The sequence below is a fragment of the Nesoenas mayeri genome (assembly GCF_963082525.1).
Source record: "Nesoenas mayeri genome assembly, chromosome: 13".
In the NCBI taxonomy this organism is placed as follows: domain Eukaryota; kingdom Metazoa; phylum Chordata; class Aves; order Columbiformes; family Columbidae; genus Nesoenas; species Nesoenas mayeri.
This window is the reverse complement of record NC_137550.1, coordinates 3,106,158-3,129,115: the sequence shown is the minus strand read 5'-3', so window position 1 is coordinate 3,129,115 and position 22,958 is coordinate 3,106,158. Positions and strand designations below refer to the sequence as shown.

Genomic DNA, 22,958 nt, shown 5'->3' with positions numbered 1-22,958 from the left:
GCCGCGGTGGTAGAGGCTGGGGACTCAGCGACGTCCGGCTCCGCCTCCTCCCCCCGCGCCGTTGGTACATCCCGGGATCGCCCGGCAGCCGGCGCAGGAGTCGGTGCAGTCCGGGGTCTGCCCCCGCGCCCGCCTCGGTGGTAGAGGCCGCGGTCGCCCCGGTCGCCGGCGCTGCCGTTGTCTCGGTCGGACCTCGCTGTCGCCGCCGTCTCTGGGCGCTCCGTGTCTCCTCTGATAGTGTATGAGTGATCTATAACCCTGAGCCCGCCATGTCCACTCCGGCCCGTAGGCGCCTCATGCGGGACTTCAAGAGGTACCGAGGCCGCCGGCTGAGGGGAGAGGGGAGGGCGGGCGGGGGACGAAGGGCCCGGCTCTACCGGGGGAGGAGGGGGGCAGCACAACATGGCGGCGGGGTAGGGCGCGCTCCGCTGATTGCGTAGCGCCGCTCTGCGCCGGCTGCCTGCGGGTTACGCTGTTTGCGCAGAGGAGCGCGGCCGCCTGCCTGAGTTACGCCAAGTGCGCAGGGGCGGCCGGCGGGGCTGTCTCCTGAGCGCTCCGTGTGCCCCGCAGGCTGCAGGAGGATCCCCCGGCCGGGGTCAGCGGGGCGCCCTCCGAGAACAACATCATGGTGTGGAACGCCGTCATCTTCGGGTGAGTCGGGCGGCGGCGGGGGCCGGGGGCGGCGGGCCGGGGGCTGCCCGCGGTAACGCTGTGCTGTGCTTCTCCCGCAGGCCCGAGGGGACCCCGTTCGAGGACGGTGAGTACGGCTGGGGCTTTCCCGGGGTCACCGGCTGCGTTCTGACGTGGCCTCGGTGCGTCACTGCTGCCAGCTCCGCAACAGGTGTGCGCCTGGGCCGGGAGGGACACGGGCGCACGCTCACCTGGCCACACAGCCCTGTGCTGGACCTAAGGGCTTTTTGTTTCCTGAGTCCCACTCGGAGAACGGGTTGTAGCTCTGGATTGCTGTGTTGATTTACAGAAACATAAAATAGCTTGTAGGGGCTTGCTTGTAATCGCTAAATCTGACTATCCTAAGCCTAACTTAAGGTACCATTTTAAGCATCTCCAAGCGTTTCTGTTGAGCCGTGAATCCCGTTTTCAGGGATGCTCATATTTGGAGAATTGTCAAAACCTGATACAGAACCGTTGTCATTTGGCATCAGTTGTGTTTTTTCTGGTGCTGGAAGTGTTTAGTGAGTAAGTCCCAATGTGAGTCAGCTGAAGTAGGAAATGGGCTGGATGTCTGAGGAAGTTCAGAATGGATTGTTTTGGGGAAGCATCTACTTTATTCTGCTACAATTGATCTAATTCAGGGTTAAAGATTAAAAGGACTTTTTAACTTTGAAAGCTGACTAAATAAGTTACTGTGACATATCTGTGTCCTGGTAGTTTCTATCTGGCCTTATTGTCTTTTTTAATTTTACCAATGCTGTGTGAATACTTAAACATCTTTGTGAAAACTTGTTAGACATGAGATACTGTCTCACTGAAATCAGTGATGCTGTTTGTGTTTTTTTTTTTTAAAGATACTTTCAGTGCAGGTTATAATTAATTCTAGATCTCCATGACTCATGACAAAAGTATAGGAAAAATTCCTTAACTCTTATGGCGTTCTTGGCTAACTCCTTTGCCTCTGTTTATCCTTGGAGGTAGCACCTGTGGGCATGCCTTTAAATTGAAGATCTCTTTTTTTCCTGTGACAGTTTTGAAGATGTTAAATATTTCAGGCCTAAGAAAGCTCCAAAGGCTCTAGTTACTTTTTTAAATGAATTTGGTTAAGAAACTTTCTATACTAGCTGCTTCAGAAGTATAGTGTTTAGAACTTGAGTATTCCATAACACTGCATAATAGAACAGGTAGGCTAATGTACTCTGTTATCTCATCTTGTAAACCTTAAAGAAGGGCTCCCTTAAACTTCTGTGGGGGTTGCTAGAGCTGCTTGGCTGCTTGGTGCACTGCCACTGATGGGGTGATTCACTGCTTGGAGCAGAAAGCCGTCTCCTTGCAGTGTGCTGAAATGCAGGTTGTTTCCACGTTCAGGCTCTTCCAGCTCAGTGTGGGGTTAACAGATGCTATAATGGCTTTATTTCCATATATTTCCATTTTGTTACAGAAGGCTGGAGACCGCTTTTGAGAGCCCCGAGATACTGATTTTTGTCTGTGCTTTCCGCTGTGGCAGCATCGTGTCTTTATCTCAGATACTTAGCACATGTTGCACTCAGCAGTTTGAAGTTCAAACAGAAGCTTGAGTCTGCAGCTGCTGTCCTACTGCTTTGGTTGATTAAAAATACAATCTTGGTGTGTGATGGATTGCTCTTTTCATAGGAAAGTGTGTGTTTTCACAGTATGTGCTCAGGGAAACAGATATGTCTTGTGTTGCAGGACATGCTTATCTCCTTTTCTCTGGGACATATCTTACCTTGTGCTAGATAACAAAATACTAAGTGGTGCCTAGAGATAAGGGTGTAGTGGTGCCTGGGCTGTGCTTTTCCATTAAGTGAGTAGAGTAGCACAGTTCAGATGCAGTTTAGCTTAATATAGGTAAAATGAAGGGAGTTTTTATTCAACGGTGTTGAGCTGACGGTTTGGGTTTGTAACTGTGAAGGCCCTTGTGAGACAAAGGTGCACTGGAGCTCTCTAATCCTTCTCTCGAAGCCTTTGCAGGGCAGTGTTCTTCAGAATTCACTTTTATTTTCATTTTTAGGCTCTGTTACTTGCAGGTGATACTGTAGGACTTCAGATATCTTAATTATTGTGAAAGTAGCCTGTGACTTATTTTTGTTGTTGAACTAGAGGTGTAATAATTTCAACATTGTGAGAACTACTGTTCTTTATCCTCATTCTGGTGAGGCCCTTTTCTAGTCCCAGCTTCTGAGGCTTCTTAGCTTTGTCTGAACTGAAAACCTTAAGTTCAAATATGTTTATTTACGTGCTGTGCACCATAATGCAGCTAACAACCCTCCCTCCCCTCCGCCTCCAGACTTCAGAGGGTGTTTTCACAACTAAGCGCACAGGCTGAGTCGCCCTGGGAGCAATTACTAATTTAGATCAGCAGCATAACTTCCATCTTCTGCTTTAAGAGGATTCAATTGCAGGTGTCTGCAGTAGGACCCTGGGGATATTTATCCCGCCCTTCACCATATTTCTAAGAATCTGTTTGTGTGCGGCATCTAAAGTGGTAGTGGTGTCATAGTGATGGAAACACAGGCTCTCCCAGTGCTTCAGACCTGTTTCTCTGAAGCTGGATGATGACGACATTGACACTGGTTAGTGCAGGATTCCTGGCTTGGAGAGAGTTAACTAACACAGTTATTGCAATATCCTGCCTTGCTGGGATCGTGCAGGAGGCTTGAACAGAGGAAACAGCATTTGCCTTCTGTATGGTTTGTTCCATGATTACGGAATATGGATTCTGCGTCCTCGTGGGGAGAGGAGGGAGTTGTCCCTGCTTTATGGACAGCAGAACAGAGGGGGCTGCTCTTGCTCCTTGCAGTGCGAAGGGCCCAGCAGGGATGTGGGTGCTGCTCTGGGTGGGGTCAGCTGGCCAGCGCACAGACCATGGAGGAGCCTCCGAGTTGTCTGTGTAAGAGCAGGAGAAACAGATAACAAGGTAAGTACAGGAGAGAAAAGAGAATGTTCTCCTAAGATCAGTGATGATCCTAATATCAGTAATGATAGCAAAAATGATAATTTGTGTTTTAAAATTGGCTGTCTAGAGCAAGTTGCAAGGAATACCAGTTTAAAAGCTTTGAAGTTAGTGACAGAAGAGCCTGGGCCCTGAAGCCGTCATCCCCAGCAGTGTGTGTTGTGATACATGTTTGACTTGTATGGGCTGTCAGTGTGAGTGACCCTTGGACTTTGGGTCATCGAATCTCTGGATCTGTCCTTTAATAAAGCTCGACAACAAGGTGCTATGTACTGTGGGGCTCTTTCAAAGAGCCATTGCCACTCTGGGTCTTGATTTGGAAATTTGAGTAGGTAGTACTCCAGCTGGAAGCTGTCTAGCCGCTCACTCAGATTTCTGTTAGAAGTGACGCCATCCTGTCCCTGGTGAGCCAGATAGCTTCCCTTTCTTTCAGTATTTATAAATGGATTCTAAGACCAAACTGCCTTTGTTACTGCTTTTTGGCCATATTGTCTGCCCTCTCTGCTCCCACTTCAGTCAGTTTTCTAGAATAGCATTCATTTTCTCAAGTATGCTTGTTGAACTCTACTGTTTGATGGGTTGTGCTCAGTTTTCAGCCCACTGCTTGCTTAGTCACTGTTGCACAGAAGTGCCTGCTTTCCTGCCTCGTACGGAGGCTGCTGAGAGCCGGAACTGGGGCAGGGAGAGCTGGGAATCTCTTAAGATTTAGAATAAAATCTCTAAGCATTCATTTCTAAAGTGCCAATATTGCTTGGGGTTGTCCTTGTGTAGGGAAGGAAAGGTGGTCCTGAGCTCATGTTAGCAGCTGATAGAAGTTATTATTATACTTCCCAGTGCTGGCTTTAAAACTCATCTCAGATCTGGCTCTGTGCTTCTGAATTAGCTGAAGTAAAGCTTGAAAGTCCCACTACAGATTTCTGCTAATTTGAACAGTCTTTGCTACTCTTATCCCTTTTGTTCTATAGTAAGATAGTGTGCTTTTGGCTCTCTGCTCTCATATTAGGCTGCTAATAAATAACAAACATGCAAAACCTTATTTTCAGGCTGTTGAGACTTCCCACAGCTGAACGGAAAGCTCTGAAACATCTGTACTCTGTCTTCATATGCAAACTGGAACATCAAAGCAATGACCTTCATTTTTTGCAACTCAGTGTTGTAGTTTGTCTCCTTATAAAGGAAGGAGTCCCTGGGAAATACTGCAGGTCCTTGCTCACCTGAAAAAAGGGATTGAAAAATCTGTTTGCAGTAGAAAGCAAGGATGAGCTTTGCATCTGAGCCCCCGAAATTTAAGTTAAGCACTGAGTGTTGTGGGGGAAAAATACCCATCACGGATGTGTAAGAATGCCTTTTCAAAAAGGTACGATGTCTGTCCTGGCAGCTCGTTAGAGCACTGACTGTACGGAGAGCTGTATATTTATGTGAAGGTGCTTCAGGTATTTCTGGGCATACGCAGGGACTCCACAAACTTCCTCTTGGATTGGCCAGTCTGAGGCGACAGTGTGGTAAAGAGAAGCTTGTGTGTCTTGGAGTGGAGCGTGTTGAGTTCCTTGAGTTCCAATTGCCATTGGCTGGGAATTGCCAGCAGTGCTTCGTCCATTGGACCCATATTTATGCAGCTGAGTTGACAGATTTCTTATTCTCAGATTGTCGTAGCCTGAGGAGAAGGGCTAGAGTAATTTCCATTGGTGCAGGTTGTTAAAACAGTTGGATTGGGATTTAGCTACGGAGTTTTCTGTGTCCACTCAGTCTTTCTCCAAGGAAGACTAGTGAGTGAGAAGTAAACGATTTTTATTGTAAAGTGTCTGTTTTGAGTACTGCTTTCTGTACTACTTTTCTGCAATAAGACTTGATTACCTTACAGTAAAATTCATTTTCTTGAAATTTTATTGAAATTTAAACAGGAAATAAATAAAAATGTCCTTGTCATGATAGCTTATTCCAGTTTCTGGGACTTGCTAAATCATGGCCTGTTACACAGATGGTTATACACCCACTCGTGCTGTTTTTGCAGCGCACTGGGATTAGGCTTTGTGGAAGAAAACCTCAGGGGCAGATTTATTTCCTTACACAAACCTTCTGACTGGGGCGGTGGTTTTGGCAATAAAAGTAAGTCACAGGAGATACTCTCGTACCAGCACTGTCTGGGACTTTAGAGTTAGTCATTAACTCTGAAGAGAGTTAGAAGAACCAGTGTAGGACCTAGCACTCAGTATTCTATACCCAACATGCATGTGTGAGCACAATGGTATCAGTTTGTGCTTCTGATAAAGTTTACTTATATCTCTTTCAACTCCAGGAACTTTCAAACTTACAATAGAATTCACAGAAGAATATCCGAATAAGCCACCTACTGTTAGATTTGTCTCTAAAATGTTTCATCCGAATGGTAAGTACTTGCACAGTTTTTTGGTTTTTTTTTAGTTATACCGTGCTGTAGTGTTGTAAAAAAAGTCTATTTATTATAAGCGAAATTCGAGTGTGGTTCTAGGTAGTTTTGTCAGGGATGAACTTGTGAGCAGTTCTCAGGCTGCAAAGGGGCAATAAAAGGACCCTCTGGCCTTTCAGGTGTTACAGGACAGTATTGATGACACACTCTTCTCTCTCAACTGCCCGTTGTTAAACCTTACAGAAGAGTATTTTGTAGTTAAATAGCAGTGCCTTGGACTTTTGTCCAGACATACTGCGTACATAGCATAATGGCACTGCTGAACACAGTGGTCTTTTATCACTTTTCTTCTCAAAAACGCCTGTAAGAATTATATACATCAAAATGTAGTGCTAGTTTCCAACTATAGCCAGTGATAGCAATATTGTTTAATCCCCTGATTGGTAATTAAAGGCTGGAGATATATTCCTTGCCTCCAAACAAATATTAGGTTTGTGAAGAAATGCTTGAATTCGTCAAATGCAGCAAGTTAAGTGTGTGTGGGTAAAGTGCACTGAGGGAAGGTTCTTCTAAAGGTGCCATGGGAAAGGTGACACTGACTGTTGTAGATACTTTCTGGGGAACCCTTACATGTGAACTGCTTTTTGCCTGTATTCTTTATTTCGTTCACTTGTGGGTAGCTTAACTTTTTTTTTTCCTTAAAATCTGTTCATTTTTTGTTATTCATTCTATAGTGGTAGTTGCACAGAGAAGCCTGATGTTGAAGAATAAGCAGAGGTTGAGTTTAAATACCTTGGGCAGCTGTCAGTGAGTGACAAGCTTCACCTCTTGCTACCAACAGGCTTGTTTGTTGGATTTAAGTCTGTCAGATGCTATTGACTTCTGTAGTGTTTGTCAGTATGGAGGTTTTCGGGATCAGGCTGTATACTGGGAAAAATGAGTAGCTGTACAACTTCTGTTTTACGCCATTCTTCTTGAACCTTTTCTAGTCTATGCGGATGGTAGTATATGTCTGGATATTCTTCAGAATCGTTGGAGTCCTACTTACGATGTCTCTTCCATCTTAACATCCATACAGGTAAAACAACTCTGCATGGAAAGGCAGAATGAAATTAGGATGCTTTGACAAAAACAGCTCAGAAAACTGTTTTTATTTCCTTGCCCCGATAGCCAGTAGAGCAGCCATTCCTTGCTTTTGGCTGAGGTGTGCGCACCTCCCAGGTGGCAGCAGGTGCTCACTGGAGGGACCCAGCCAGCCTTTGCACTGCTTGGGTGTCCCTGCTTGGCTGTCACCTGCACAGCAAAAGCTTCCAGTCACAACTGGAGTAACGCAACCTGCCTTCCCTGTGTCTAGATGAACTTCTGCACTCTTCTTGGTGTGTGTGGTGTGAGGAATATGCTGGAAACCTCTGCATGCTTTCAGGTGCCTAAGAATGTTTTTCTCTTTGCACAGTCTCTATTGGATGAGCCAAATCCGAACAGTCCAGCCAACAGCCAGGCAGCTCAGCTATACCAAGAGAATAAGAGGGAATATGAAAAACGGGTTTCTGCAATAGTAGAACAGAGCTGGCGTGACTGTTGACCCAGGATGATGCAAATGAACACTCTTGATGAGGAAAATAAACAAAGTGTCTGAGGCATCTTTTTCCTCCTAGCATTTACTTTGAAAGCAGAATAGCTGTTGTGCTGTTGCCACCCTCCCTTGCTGAAGCTTCTTCTCCTTGGACATCAGAAAGCACCCACTTTGAAGTCAAATGTTCTGTACTTGGGTTACTTGCAAAAGAGTTACTGATGCTGAATTCATTTCTGTGGTCCCTCTCCAGTCTTAGGGCAGTATTGTGCATTTCTGTAGTGTACACTAAGCTTTTAATTGTAATTGTGTTATACACAGTGATGCTTATGTATAGCTTGATAAAAGGGATGTTTATATACATACACATTTTTTAACGGATATTAACTAAAGTGCTGATCTGTCCAGGCTGGTCATTTACCTCTACTGTTGGTTTAGACCCCACTGCATTTGTAAGTACTGAATGAAGAAATAACCTTGTTTCCCTTTTGTATTGGTTTATCAACTCCTTACTGATAAAACAATTCTTAAATTGATTCAAATTCCACTATTTAGGAAGACCATGGAATGCGATTTACTTCTGCACTTCACATGCAAGATTTATGTACAGATACACATAAATCACGACAGCTGTGGTACTTTGCTTAGGGTGAGAATCGACCCCCCCTTTTAAAATTTTATTTGAAAGGATGTGCCTACAGAGACTGCTTCCTTAAGTTTCTCTGCTCCTGTCACTGATAAAAGCAGGTAGAGCTGGGGAACTCTGGGCAAAAGACCTTCCACATTAAGGAAGAGGTAAATCCCGGAGTGTTCCAGCAGTGGAATTACTCTCCTTTGTTGTCTTTCTCCCACCCCTTAAGTTTGAATAAAGCACGGGGTAGGCACTTGAGTCTCTGCAGTTTCTGCTCTTTGTAGATTACTATGTGGTTTGTGTGAGCTACTGCTGCATGCTTGAGTTAGTTTCCCTTCAGTTTTATGAAAGTATTTTTTCAACTCTGAAAAAAGAAACAAAAACATTTGTAAGTCCAGACTCACTTTTTTTGTAAGGCTAAGTTTGTACATTTGGATACAGTACCTTAAGCAGCAGTGTGGGATGGAACCTGCCCTTGTGTTGTCCACTGGTCCAGTGTCTTTTGTGTGCACATTGGTCTGTTAGTTGAGTTTAACTTTGCACAAGTAACCCATGTAAGAAACTGTACATTTTTCAAAAGTTGTAAATAAAGTGTAACCTTAGTGCTTATTGTATAAATAGGCAAGAGGTGTATAACTGTGGTTATTTTATCCGGGGCGACAGGAGGCTGTTGCGGGACCAGCAGCACTGTGAAATATTTGCCAGCTTCTGGAGTTGTGTTTGGGCAGAAGCTGCGCAGGGCTGGTGCAGGGACCGTCAGCACAGCCCTCCAGCCCGAACAAGGAGCTGCGAGGGTGTACGGGCCAGGATCGGCCGTTACTGGAGAAATGGAGACTCAAGTCTTGGCAGAAAAGCACTTGCAGGAAGCTCAGCACCATGTCATGCGTGTGAGTGAACTGTTAAAAACCAAAGCCTGTGATAATGAGTTAGTTACAGCAATTTAACAGGCTGAGTAATTATTTGATAGAGGAATTGTTTTACTCCTGTCTTACGAGGGGGAGAACAGGATTTAAAATGACTGGCAGATAAAACTGGTACTGCTGCTTAGCTCTACAATTTAAGAAAGAAGCTGCCGGGCTCTTTCTGAAAATTAAATCAGGAGTTAACACCTGTTGTGACAACAGCTCCTAGCCTTGAACAGGCCTTTTTTTCTTACATGGAACAGCCTTTTACCACCGAAGTCCTACCCAAGCTACACTTGCATGTTCTCCCAACGGACAGTGTCTTAATGGGACCCTCAGTCTCAGTGGGGCGGAGAAGGTGCAATAAATTCGGCCTCAGGTACTTGTGTTTGTTTCCTAAGCTTCCTCCCCTACCCACAAGACTTTGCCAAGTCAGAGCAGGTCAAGCAACAAGGACCTTAGTTGTACCTGCGAAGTTAGAGACTGGGAAAAAACCAAAACAACACAAACAAACCCAAAACAAAATGCATAAACTCCCACCTAAACCCAACCCTACCACCACAAGTATCTTAACCACTCTTGCAAGCAAATGCTTTCTGAGTGGTCCAATCAAATGTTGCAGAAGCCCTTGTATTGGTCCCTCTTTTTTCGTATTCGTCTTGCTAGTCACTTAAAAACCAGCACAGCAGCAGGATGGAACGCACGCTTAAGGGGAGGGGGGGGCAGAGGCAAGAGCAGCACAGAGCTGGAGAACAAAAACCAAACAAAAAAACCCTCCAACAAACAAAACCAACAACAATAACAAAATGAAAAACAGAAAAAAACCCCACAAAACACGGCAACACCCTCAGGTTCACCCCTCTTGGGTAAGGCTGAGAGCCACAGGTGCTCCCAGGATGGGAAAAGCAGTGCCTTGCACTGCCTCACCCCGGACAGCTACGCACACTGAGGCACCTTTACGTTTAACCAGTGTCACATTTTGGCCACTCTCCTGCCTCCAAAAGAGCCATTTTTCAACCCAAACACTGCAGCTGTGCTCTAGCTGCCCTCCTCAGCATCCCCAAGCCTCGAAGACCCGCTGCTGATCCAATTTAAGGAGGGGGAGCTGCACTTCTTGCAGGGATCTCTGCCTAGTAAGTACCAGGCTCCTTCCACTCCTACATCACCATCTGCTAGAGCCCAGCGCTCAGGAGAGGGAATAGTGTGCACAAAAAACTCCAAACAAAACCAGCATACTTCCAGACTCACCTGCCAGATTATTTTTCTACAAAGCCAGCAGCAAGGTGTTGTTATTGCAGAAGCTGTTTTCAGAGCAGAAGCTGTGCTGCAGCCATCCTGACAGAGAGAGGACGAACACTCACTTTCCTGAGCAAATCTTACCTGCCAGGGCAGCCTCTTCCTTTCCACGCTGCGGGGATGAAAATGCCTCTAACTGCACATCACCAGGATATTCTGCATCATCAGCAGAGGTCAGTCACTCCTCAGCACTGAGAGCGAAAAGAAAGAACAGGAGGTGGGGAAAAAAAACTAGAGGATGATGTTAACATATGGAGAGGCAGATACAGGCAGCAGAAAAACACAAGTGATGGCTGAGACACAAGGCAACCAGAGAACAGACAAAAGAAACTTCATTAGGAGCAGCTTTGCACTGAAGAGTCCTCAGCAGGGCCTGCTGGTGACAGAACAAACCCAGCACCCCTCGGCACGACTCTCAGCTGTTCCCAGGTCCGTTCCTCACCTGTTCCCAGGCTCACCTGGCTCCGTGTCAGCAGGACAGCACTGGCACAGCTCCACATCTGCTTCCCCGGCCAGCAGAGAAACGCCAAGAGACGCCAGGCTCGGCAGAGAACACCTGTTTACTTGTGACTCGCCCTCCGCATACACAAGCACAGGTACAGTGACGAGCAGCGCAATAGGTAGGCACAGACTTGATTTTGCTTGGGATTAAAGAGCTTATGTTCAAAGTAAAAAAAATAAGTTATGTAACAGTCCCCACAAGCTCCACGAGCATCTCTGAGCGTGGGCTCTGCGTTTACCTCCAGTTTTGCTATTTCACACCTCGCCATGGTATTTGCAAATGTCAAGCAGTGCTCCAAGGTAAAAATGCTCTGTAATTATCTCCGATACACTGGCGATGAACGTGCGTTCAGTAATTCGCAGTGTGGGAGACGCAAGGTAGAAATCTATGAATAAAACCGTAGTGTTAAACTTGGTTAAGGACATCTCTACACGCATACACAGCGGAGACAAGAGCGCTACATGTACTTCTCAATAATAAATGCAGTTTTCACACTTTTTTACATCAAGTGTGACAAATCCTGGTTTTTTTCCAGAAATAAAACTTTATTTTTATTGTCATTAATACCAACTTTACATACAGGTTTATTTCCCAGACTGCATTTCCTGTACTTTTCTTTTTGAAAAAGGCATTTTTTTCTTCCTTGGTCAAGAAGAATAAGGGAACTAATATTTTAAATGATGTCAAATTCCTTCTTGTTGGACATGCGCTTTCTTTTTTCTATTACAAAACTATTAAAATGTGAAGGAACAAATAATATCAAAGACACATACAGTAACAGCACTACTGCTCTTGGGCTGTGCTAATATACTTGAAGAGAACCTGGTCAGTTCTAAATGTCTAACATTTTAGAAATTATATTAACGAAGTAGGAGACTTTAACGTTAATATAACCCACACCAAGAAAAATGCAGCATCTCTCTTTAATCGAATACCTAGGAAGCTCAGTCTCTGGTAAAATGGGACCCATTCCCTCAGTTTGCTTGAGGCATAATGAGCTCGTAGTGCCCCACCTGGCCTTCCTGCTTCAGCTGGTCCAGCAGATCCTCCTTGCGCCGCTTCCTGCTGACCACCAAGTACCTGTTGTGGCCCTGCCCATGGGATTTACTTTTAAGCCCGTATTTTTGGGCGATCTGATGTATCTGCTTCCGCTCATCCATGTTCAGTTCCGTAGAGAAAGTCAAGTCAATGTGACTGTCCGAGCGTGCATAGTTCCGAATGATCTCTTCAATATCTCTTTTAGCGATTTTATTCACTCTCTCTACATCAAGCCCAAGTCCTTCCCTTTTAAACTGCTCCTTCACTGAAATAGGCTCCCTAATCCCTTCACCATCTTTCCCCAGGCCACCGCCTGTCCAGCCCATCTTTCTTAAAATTTGGTTCCCAATGTTGTCTTCTTTGATCTTCTGTTTGAAAGCCTCTTCTGCCGATCGACCCCGAATCTCATTTCTGGAGATGACGTCTTCGACGGTGCCTTTCTTCAGGTTATTAACAACAGTTGGCTGGGTCTTTTTGAGGATTTTCACGGCTTCCTCTGCTGCCTCATGCTTGACAGATTTCTTCACTCCAACGGCTTCCGCGATAAATTCATCCTCAAGCAGCACCTTGCATTTCCATCGCATGCCCGTCATCCTTTCAAAGACATACTCCACCGTCATCTTGTTGAACTGGGCGGTGTCATTCAGCGTACACACCGGGTTACTGGAGTTCTCATAAACCACGAGGTCCTTCAGGTCCTTCTTCCTTCCGGAGCCCCGCGACGAGCAGCCCACCTTCTGAACCTGGGTCACTTTGATGGTTGCTATATTCGACTGCATCTTCTGCAGAATCTTCAACGCCTCCTCAGCCGCTGCGTGCTTGCTGGTCTTTTTAGTGCCGAATCCCTCAGCCAGACAGTGATCCTGTAGGTACACCTGACAACGCCATGAGCGGTTGGGCATTAATTCATATTTATATTCAACAGACATTTTGTTGTACGAGGCAGAATTGTTAAGGATTCCTATTGCATCGCTGGCATTCTCTGTGAGGATGAAACTAGTCCAGTGTTTGTTGCTATTAGCAGCACCTTTTGTGGATTCAGTACCAGGCTGCATCGGGACGCAGTCCCTGTTGGCAACTACGAACTCCTCGTGGGGTTTGAGAGCAGGAGGGAAATCGGGGCGAGTCACGCCTGCCTCGCACACCACCAGGTCTTCGTGATAGGTGTGCTTGAACTTGCGCTGAACGACGCGGACCTCCACGGGCTTCCTCAGCAGCTTGACCGCCAGCTCCGCGGCTCGGTCCCTGGACCCGTTTTTGCTGCCAGCGTAACCGGTGGTCAGGTAGACGTTCTGACATCGCACCTCACAAGCGAAGCCGTCCGTTAGGAGCTTCTTGCTCTTGGGGAGGTCAGCAGGGGCGATTTCTTTCAGAGGAACATAAATATATTCAGGATTTGTCTTGCATGCCTGAATTGAACGTGTCAAAAGATACGTATAGTTAATTTTATCAGTCCCGGTGTTTGCATCTGGGTTCGCGAGATTTTTCCAGACAGCTGCTGACAGTTTCTCGATAAAACTCTGCTTCAGCGTTATAGCTGACGGAGGGAAAGTCTCTGATGCAGACTGCACAGTTGAAGGAGAAACAGAAACCGGCAACGTGCTGCTTGTGGTGGAGTCCACACTATTCACAGCCTTCTTGGCTGCTGCTGCCTGGCCTGCAAAGCCAAACCCAGCCGAGTTGGAGAGCCGGGGATCCGCCTCCCACGCACTCGCAGAAGAATTGGTACAATTTTCAGCTGGCTGTGCTGTGCTGTTTGTATTTGCCTCCTGGTTCACCTCCTGCGTTTGGTTATCCAAAGAATCTTCCTTCTTGCTGTCCTTCTCAGCACTGGTGACAAAGTGTATGGGTTCAAAGCGTGGTCGTACCCGGAACTTGGGGACCATCTTTTTGGGCGGCTCAGGAATCTCTTCTGGCTCCGGACCTATGGGGTGGAAGAAAATGAAAAACCTATTACCGCTGTGCGCTATGGGAGGCAGATAATGTTATCACAGAGCGATCACCAGAGGAAGCCTGCAGGCTCTGAACACAGGACTCCGCTCAGCCACAAAACAAAAGGTTTCCTCTGAAGACATTCGCTATCGATCAAACAAGACCACTCATTCTTGTGCAGGTCACTACAGTGGTACTTCCAGCTCCACAACTACCAAACAAAAATCTCTACATATTTAGTTAGACGGATTTTAGGTCCAAATCACTTGCTCTGCCCCTCAACATTGCCCACTGAACCCATCCAGTCATTTCTGTAGTTGTTTCATTCAAAACTACCAAAAGAAGTAAAAACCTTGGCCAACAAGAGAGAACACCAGAGCGGGAGCAGAGCCCGAGCTCTGGCTTTGCCGCAGGGCTGTGGGATGATCCCAGATAAACTACTTTATCTTCAGGTTTTCTCATTTGATGGAGGAACACAGTGATACTGAACCCTCCTTTCCAAAACACACAGGGCTGCTAAGACAGTGCTAACAGATGCCTATTTCGGTAACTAACTACCCTTGGCTAAAGGACAGCACACACAGAGCAATCTGCCTGAGCCCCAGGTGACACTGAAGCGGCAGCGGGTCTGTTACACGGTACTGCTGGGCCTCTTGTTTCTTAACCAGAAAAATGCAAACGAGGCAGAATGTCCTGATACTGCAGAAAACGGGAGTCAAATATGTTACATCTAAAAGACAGTGATACCAGACTTCTCCTGTGAAAGACTTACCCCCACACACCGAGTGGTACATGTGTGTAATTCCATCAGAGGAGCAAAAGGCCACCTCAGCACCTTGGAATGAGCTGCCTAATCCAATGACAAAGTGTGCAACACTAATATAGGTCTGGCAATATGTATGTCTAGACATCACGCTACCATAGCGTATTTATCATAAACTAGCTCACTGCAGATGAAAACATACACTTCTCATACAGCATGAACAGGCCTTCATATTTAAATCAGGTGATGAAGCTCTTACACCTGCGTTAAATCCTCTGGTCGTCAGTTGTGATGAATTATGGCAAGGTTTACATTTCCCGTTCTGTTTGGTGCTTTGACAACTGTGCTGCAGCAGCACCTCAAGGCCCTCACCAGCAGGTGCTGTCTGTGTAACGCAGCAGAGAACCCTTCCCCTCAGAGCCGCTGCCTGAGCGACAGACAAAACAGGGGAGAAAAACAGTATTCTTCTCAGTTCTGCAGCCAGCCCACGGAAGCACAGAAAGATCGCGGGGTGTCACCGTAAGGGAAGAACCTTTGGCAGAGCGAATTGCGTGCAGGCCTGGAGGAGGCTGATGCTGTCTGACCATTTGTGCTTTACGCAGCCAAACTACTGCCCAACGCTGCCTTGCACAGCAGGGGCTGCCCGCTCACCCCACAGCCCACGCCTGCGCGTGGGGATTCCCCAGCACACCCTCTGCAGAGAGAGCAGGGAGAGCATAGGGCCATGGAGAGAGCTGGGAGAGCACAGGGCCATGGAGAGAGCAGGGAGAGCACAGGGCCATGGAGAGAGAGCAGGGAGAGCACAGGGCCATGGAGAGAGCAGGGAGAGCACAGGGCCATGGAGAGAGAGCAGGGAGAGCACAGGGCCATGGAGAGAGAGCAGGGAGAGCACAGGGCCATGGAGAGAGAGCAGGGAGAGCACAGGGCCATGGAGAGAGCAGGGAGAGCACAGGGCCATGGAGAGAGAGAACAGGGAGAGCCCAGGGCCATGGAGAGAGCAGGGAGAGCACAGGGCCATGGAGAGAGCGGGGAGAGCCTAGGGCCATGGACAGCAGCTGGCGATGGAGCCAGTGACCGGCCAGCTCTCTCTGCACACTGCATTTCCTCCACTGGAAAAGCTGCAGCTGGAACACCGATCCCTAACACCAAGAAACTGGGCTGACATATGCAGGACTCTTCCAGGCACAGTAGGAAGAAAATAAAGAAAATACAAGACCAACCAAACAACCAAAAAAACCCACAAACTCCTCTCATCCAGCCGACAAAGACCAAAACAAGCCACAAAAAACAAAACCCAAAGAAATGCATAAAAACCCACCACCACCAAAACACGCCAGCCAACGCTCCAGGCAGGCCGTAACTCAATACGTTGAACTCCACATCTCCGTGCACATGTACAATCCGTTCTCAGGTCGGAACATCACCCCTCACCAGAGTGAAGAAAGGCAAACAGATATTTAATTACATAGATTCAATTCCCTACCATTATCACTAGGGAAAATCAATTACCTGGTAATTTAAATTAAAAATTATATTTTCTTAAGCAAAAAGAGATGCCTGCATGAATTATGTACACCCGTAACAGGGTGGAGGAAAGAAAACTGCTGCAGTCTCACAGAGTACACGGCGGCGGCTTCTCCAGTTTGCCGTGCCGGCTCTCGGGGGCAGCCCCATGGCCACTGCTCTGCCCACGCTCCCACCAGCGCCAGGGAAGCACATCTCCTTCAGCACAGGCACAAATACTCACTGTCAGATGGAGAGCGGTATCTCTTCAGCTTCCTGCTAGGGACCAACTCGAACGTTCTCATTTCCCCAATATCGATGCCTTCAGCCATCTCAAGAACCTTCTCCATGACCTGCGAGCCGTATCTGTGTGGATCCAACAGAAACCGCTTTAGAACTGGTTGCACAGGGGCACCACACACACAAACACACACATTTTTATTACGCGAAACGAGAACTAAAGCTGCCTGAGACAGCACCTGGTGCAAGGGAGACACTCCCCTCGATTTTGCTGGAGTGTTAACACAGGACCGGGGCACCGCAGCCAGTTCAGTGCTGGCAGCCGGGCTGCACACCAGCCAACAAGCTGCCTGGCTCTGAGTGAACCCATTTGTGAATAAGAAGCAGTGCAGCCAAACTGATGGTGTTTTAAATTTAAATACATTATCTGTCAAAACATAACATGCGACAAAGCACACAGGGGTGCGGAGAAGGAGGAGGCAACACGGGCATCGCAGCTTCAGCAAACTCAGCACAGGAGCAACTGACTGGAGTCTCGTCTGGGTCAACAGCTGCAGACCGCACGTCACCAATACTGAAATCGTGGGTGGCAGATGACAAAGGCGCTGCTCAGCCTTTATTGACCACTCTTTCAAAAGCCATACTGATTTATAGCTTGGTAGCTGTAACTGAAACGTTCTAAATCCCCGAGCCGCGGCTGAGGTGAGGTGGCTGCACCCATCTGTGCACTCCTGCCCCGACTGCAGCCCTGTACTCCGCACGGGCAGGACAGCCCTGCACAACCCACCTCTCTTGGCCTTACACCCCCCACCACCCAAGGCTCCCGTCACTCCGGGGACTCAACACATGTTTTCAAGCCATTTGCACAGCTGAAGCTGAACAACAGAAAAACCCCAAGCCTTTCTAACCAAAGAGAACCTACGAACTTGGTCTGAAACCAGCCTCTGGCAGCTTCACACTGGGCTTCAAGAAGGAGAAAAAGCAATCTCGCACCTGTTCCGTGGTGTGCTCGCCTTCAAAAGCCAAAAAGCATCAGGTCACTGTCTGTGGACAGGACTCCACAACTGTCCCAACAGTAAGTACTGCAACAGCTTGCACCAGCGTTCAGCCTACCAAGGGCTCTGGAAACCTATTCACTCTCCACTGGAGAAATACCCTTCCAGCTCCTGATGTAGAGGGCCCGGCAGAAATCAGCGGCGATACCCTCGTCCTCCCACCGCCAGAAGGATGAGGGGTGGGAATCTCTTCTCCTCTCTCTGGCTCACAGGGAGCAAAGGCCGCTGCCTGTGAGCTGTGACGGGACGTGGAAGACGATGTCCTCTGCCAGCAGGCTGCAAGAACAGCGTTAGATGTGACATCTTGTCTTCACAAAGGACGGAGATGTTTGGGGCTCAGATTTCTGCCCAGTCCTGACCTATGTTTGTCAAACCTGGCCTTAGAAATCTCAAGTTGTGGAGACTGCACATGGAGGCAGAGGAATTCCACACCTCCTACGCCTAACTAGAGTCTCCCTGGTATGACTTAAATATGTTACTTCTTATCCTGAACCCAGTAGCTCTGGAGCATAATGCTTTCGTCCTCCCTGACCCCCCAATTTTGCAGCCACCTTTAGCATATCTGAGAACACATGCATCTCCTCTCATCGACCCCTAAACTAAATGAATCCTGTCACTTAACTCCTTCCTCACAAACCACATTTTCTAAGCCTTCTGGACTTTCTCCAGATCATCACCCAGCAGAACACACCAACCAAGGCTCTGATCTGAATGGACACACAGGCTGTCTTCAGCTAGCAAGTGATCAATGTTAACAAACAAGAGAAAACAACAAGAATGCCTCAATCTTTTAAGTTATTCACTTGATACAGCAGCAACAGTTCTTCCCAAGCAGCAAAAGGCAGTTTCAGAGAAAGCTGCGTGTCCCTTCCCTTCCCCAGACAAGTCTAAGTGAAGCTGCCGATGGCTCTGGAACCGCACGCTGTGCTCACATCCCTGCACAGCACCAGCTTTGGGGAGACGTCCCCACTGATCGTGGCTCTGCTCTGCATCAGCACTAAATCTGCTGCTCGTTTTTGCCCGGAGCGGTGCAGGTAGAGACGTTCATCAGGGAAAGTATGAGCACTTACAGACTTAAACTGTGTTATTTTTTAGGATTTGAGATCTCGCCACATAGTTCTTCACTTCTGTTATCAGCACCCTATAACCATGGTACTGCATCGATTCCCAAAAGCACTATCACAAAGGCTGCCCTCCATTTATACAGCACATAAATACATTCAGATGAGCTAATGGACCAAAGTGACTATCTCTTAAGATACACCCAATTTCAACATACTACTAAAGCTTGGGAATTTGAAGCTGTTTTAAAACCACGTTCAATTTTAGTGCTTGCAGAGCAAAATAGTTTAGTACTTGGACCATAAAGAAATAAGAAAACATGCAGATCTACATTTAAAGACATTGACTTGGCTCTGTAAAATGACACAAAATATTCCCCAGCAAAGCTTTAGGATAGTGACATTAACAAAAATCAAACTATCAATATGCCCTTCGGTGTTTACAAGCTCCTCTGTCACCGCAGTTTGCTGAAGTTGGACGTTAAGCAGTTGCTTCTGTCTTTAAAGCCTTATGTCCAGTTAAAAATAATCACACCAAAAGTGTCAGATCTCCGCAGCCTCGCTAGTCACAGTGTGCTGGCTCCTGCACGGCACCTGTGATCACATGAAGGGAAATCTCTTCCGCTCACTGGGTGTGTTTCTATCAGAAACACGGAGCTCTGCGGGGTCGTGCAGGCTGCTCTGCCCTCGGGGACACCGCAGCTCTGCCCTCGGGGACACCGCAGCTCTGCCCTCGGGGACACCGCAGCTCTGCCCTCGGGGACACCGCAGCTCTGCCCTCGGGGACACCGCAGCTCTGCCCTCGGGGACACCGCAGCTCTGCCCTCGGGGACACCGCAGCTCTCCCTCGGGGACACGGCAGCTCCAGCGCACGGCACCACACGCCTGCTGAGATCCCAGCGCCGGGACATCAAGAACTACTTTCAGAACACACGGATACTTTTCAGCAGCTCGCTGCCCTCCACGCACAAATCAGAGCAAAGGAAACCGTTTTTCCTTCACTGTTAACGTGCAGAAAACTGCCCGGGAACCGAAGTTCTCCTGCGCCGGTCTCTTCCAGCGCAGCTCTTCGGGGGCTCCTTTCAAAAGCGGCTGGGCCGGGCGGGACGGCGGGAGGAGCGGCCGGGGCAGCCCGCTGCACCCCGGCTCCTTCCCGCGCACCGGGCCGGCTCCGCGGGGCTCGGGGGACTCCCCGGGGCAGCGGGGCCCAGGGGCGGCCGCGGGCCCCGCCCGGGCAGGGCGCACCGCGGGCCGGGCCGGTCCGGGCCTCACCTGCAGCCCATGAAGACGTGGTTGGTCCAGAGCACGGACAGCGCGAGCAGCCGGTCGATGGCGGCGCCGGGGTAGCCGTGGAGGTGCCGGAGGATGAAGCGGCGGCGCAGCTCCCACTGCCGCTCGGTCTCGTTGTACTGCCGCCACTGCTCCAGCGCCGGCTCGGGCGCCGGCTCCGGGGAAGCCATGGCGGGCCGCGGCCGGGCGGGCGCTCCCGCGGCGCCCAGGGGCCCGAGCCGCCGGCGGAGGCCGAGCCGCCGGGAAACGGACACGCAGCGCGCCGGAAGCGGCCCGGGCGTGCCCAGGGGAGCAGGCCCCACGTGCGGCCCCGGCCCCGGCCCCGGCCCCGCTCGCCGCGGCCGCTGGGGAGCGCGGGCCCGGCCTCAGCGCCCCGCCCGCCCGTCCTTCCTTCCTTCCTTCCTTCTGTCCGCCCGTCCGTCCGTCCCGCCGCCCCCGGCCCGGCGCGAGCCCCTCACCGCGCGGAGCGGCCCGGCCGGCGCCGCGTCACGTGGCCGCGCGTCACGAGCGCGCGAGACCCCGCGAGAAACCGTCCCCACTGCCGCGGCTCCCCCGCGCCCCCTGACGGCGGCGCCGCAGCCGCAGCCCTGAGCGCGCACCACGCGCTCTCGGCACCGCCCTCCCCCTCCCCGCCCCCCCCGCGGTGTCCCTCCGCAAACGGAACGCTCGGTGCGGAGCCGCCGTGACCAGGGCGGGCGGCGCTGCCGGCAGCCGGGAGGGGGCGCGGGGCGGCGGGGATGGCGACGAACCGCCGGCAGAGCCGCCCCGAGCCCCGGGTGTGTGTTCGCGGACACAGCGGCCCGGGCTGAGCGGGCAGAGCCCGCGGCGAGCGAGCAGCAAACAGCACAGCACAGCGCAGCACGGCACGGCACGGCACGGCACGGCACGGCACGGCACGGCATAGCACAGCACAGGACAACACAGCACAGCATAGCACAGCACAGCCGCCAGCTTTCGGGGGTTTTATTGAAAATGTACAGTAAAGTTAGAAAGGTATCAGGCTAAATAGTGCCGGTTCTTCAATGCCTGTCGTGTAAACACACATAACCCGGCGCGGTTCTCCCGCACTTCATTTGTGAAGAGGAAACAAAACGCGGAGTGCAAAGAAGAAGCAGCGGGGACAGCGGAGCGAGAGGGCGAGCACGGCTGCAGCACACCGGGAGGACACGGCCCCCAAACCCGGGATGTGGATGCATCGCTGTTGTTACAGCATCAGCTCTCCCTCCTGCCACTGCTGCTTTGCGACGTTAAAGAGCAAGAGGGGGTTTAACGAGGAAAAAAGTACCGCTCAACCCACATCCAACAGCCCACGGAGCTTGTTTAATAAGGGGGTGAGACACAGGAGGACACCAATGAAAACACACAGTTCTTCTTACTTTATTTCTTTGTTAATTAAATATTTCATGGCTGCCAACAGAGCAAGTTGCACCATGTTTATATTTCCTTTGACTATGAATGCACAGTTTCCAAAACCAATCAAATAACGTATTGAAAATATTCATTTGGCTTCAAACCTCATGGAAGCCCATGGCATTTATATTATTAAAGACACAATTAGAAAAAACATATGCCCATAACAACATTTGAAAGTGTATTCGCTACATCGTTAGTCCGAACATCACATTTCTGTTGCTCTTCGAAATTCCAGGTAAACAATCACTTGTTACCCTGTCTTGTCACACAAATTACAAGACACTTCAACTTCAGATACCATGCAAGTCAGTAAAAGCTTCTCCCCAAGACACTAACACTGAAGGTTTGTTCCCCCCTCCCCAGACATAAGACCCTTAAACTCTTGTAGCAGTGGCAGCCTTCTCCCTCAGACCCAGTGCAGCTGGCGAAGACAGATTAAAAAAAGCTACAGAGAGAGAAAAGGGGAAAAAAAGAGAAAAAAACAGAAGATTAGCAAAAAAGAGAGAGACATTCGAAAAGCAGGAAGAAAAAGATGCAACACGAAAACAGCTGACAGAGGAGAGATGGAACCTCCTGTGGTACCTGAAGTACTTCAAGGAAATCACAAAAGTGAAAACCTTTTTTCCTAGGAGTCCTTAACAAGACTTTACGTAACTTTCAATAGCATTCTAATAAGGCAAATGGTTGGGAAGAACAACCAGTGACCTGCAGCATGGTAAAAAGAAAAGCCACATTAAATGGTTATTTTAGCAGATAATCTAGAAATCGTTGACTGACTCTGGTTTTGGGAGGAGGCCAACATTCAACAGTAGAGGAATATTCAAATTATTTTAACTTGTTTAAAAGTTCAAAACAAAACCACAAAACAACCAAAGACTTTTATGGGTAATAGAACTATTTATGGCGAAACAGAATACCTGAGAAAATACACTGTGATCAAGAGCTTTACCTGCCTCGAGTCCGGAAACGGAGGCCAGACTGTTGTTGGATGTGGGTGACTGCACAGGGCTCGCGCTGCCCAGAGCGGCTGACACCGTGTGCGCAGAAACCCTTTGTGAGGCTTCAGCACCATCCCAGCCACCTCACTAGCAAATTCGCAGCAGCAGCTTGCACTAAAACCAACATCACCTATAAGAGCTGGGTCTGAGGTGTCTTGCCTTCCAAAAACCCGGGATGGGAAGGCTTTTTGTTGGAACTATTTGGCAGCAGGGTGAGGACGTGTGGATTCACCCACGTGGCCCCGCACACAGTGCGAATAGGGGACCGGGGCACAACACGCAAGGCTGACAGGGAACTGAGGATTACATGCTCATCTTTAGGCAGCGTGAAATAGCAAAAGAAAAAATAAAAGCAAATTAAAAAAAAATATATATATATAGATGATGTAATGAAAACAACACTCAGTATAAAACGTTTTTTATATCTCAACTACGTGATAATTAAACTAAGGTGGTGGTGTCATTTTAACGTCACCAATAAATACATTTAAACTGCGTTGTTATTTTGCCAGCAAAAATAACTCACAGAACTTATTTCCACATCCCTTATTTATCTGGGTGAAGAGGAACCAGGAGAAAGGGGAATCCATGAATCTTGTAGGATTTAAAGTTGCAGCATCCAAATCCTGGTTAGGACTAATTTTACATTGTTTAATAAAAGCAATAACCACCAGTACATAGTAAAGACAGAATCACAATGAGGATATAGGAGAGAGCAAAGGTAACACCATG

General features: G+C 48.7%; 2 protein-coding genes across 8 annotated transcripts; one reads left to right on the top strand and one right to left on the bottom strand.

Moving 5' to 3' along the window:
* Positions 1-8,854, top strand: UBE2A (ubiquitin conjugating enzyme E2 A). Its single transcript, XM_080352600.1, has 6 exons — positions 1-313; positions 571-651; positions 732-757; positions 5,943-6,032; positions 7,022-7,110; positions 7,486-8,854. Exons 1-6 carry the CDS (start codon positions 270-272, stop codon positions 7,612-7,614), a joined length of 459 nt encoding a protein of 152 aa, XP_080208726.1. The 5' UTR covers positions 1-269; the 3' UTR covers positions 7,615-8,854.
* Positions 785-20,315, bottom strand: NKRF (NFKB repressing factor). 7 transcript variants are annotated; one of them, XR_013922755.1, is made up of 6 exons: positions 19,798-20,315; positions 16,414-16,535; positions 11,947-13,895; positions 10,890-11,318; positions 10,516-10,622; positions 785-5,300 (listed from the first exon to the last, which is right to left on the bottom strand). XR_013922755.1 is itself a non-coding variant. In XM_080352598.1 (4 exons), the coding sequence occupies exons 1-4, from the start codon at positions 19,983-19,985 to the stop codon at positions 11,250-11,252; spliced, it is 2,328 nt and encodes a 775-aa protein (XP_080208724.1). In that variant the 5' UTR covers positions 19,986-20,315; the 3' UTR covers positions 10,688-11,249. The 7 variants fall into 7 exon arrangements, 2 of the variants coding, with proteins under 2 accessions (XP_080208724.1, XP_080208725.1); XR_013922756.1 differs by having other exon boundaries at positions 785-3,579; XR_013922757.1 differs by lacking the exon at positions 785-5,300 and adding an exon at positions 6,049-7,121 and having other exon boundaries at positions 10,874-11,318.
* Positions 20,316-22,958: the final 2,643 nt, after the last annotated feature.

Excerpts from the sequence above, each read along its gene's own strand:
- NKRF (XM_080352598.1), bottom strand. The coding sequence starts at position 19,985 with ATGGCTTCCCCGGAGCCGGCGCCCGAGCCGGCGCTGGAGCAGTGGCGG. Across the intron at positions 16,536-19,797 it reads CACGTCTTCATGGGCTGCAG|ATACGGCTCGCAGGTCATGG; the intron begins GTGAGGCCCGGA and ends GGATCCACACAG. Across the intron at positions 13,896-16,413 it reads ATACCGCTCTCCATCTGACA|GTCCGGAGCCAGAAGAGATT; the intron begins GTGAGTATTTGT and ends TCCACCCCATAG.
- UBE2A (XM_080352600.1), top strand. The coding sequence starts at position 270 with ATGTCCACTCCGGCCCGTAGGCGCCTCATGCGGGACTTCAAGAG. Across the intron at positions 314-570 it reads CTCATGCGGGACTTCAAGAG|GCTGCAGGAGGATCCCCCGG; the intron begins GTACCGAGGCCG and ends TGTGCCCCGCAG. Across the intron at positions 652-731 it reads TGGAACGCCGTCATCTTCGG|GCCCGAGGGGACCCCGTTCG; the intron begins GTGAGTCGGGCG and ends CTTCTCCCGCAG.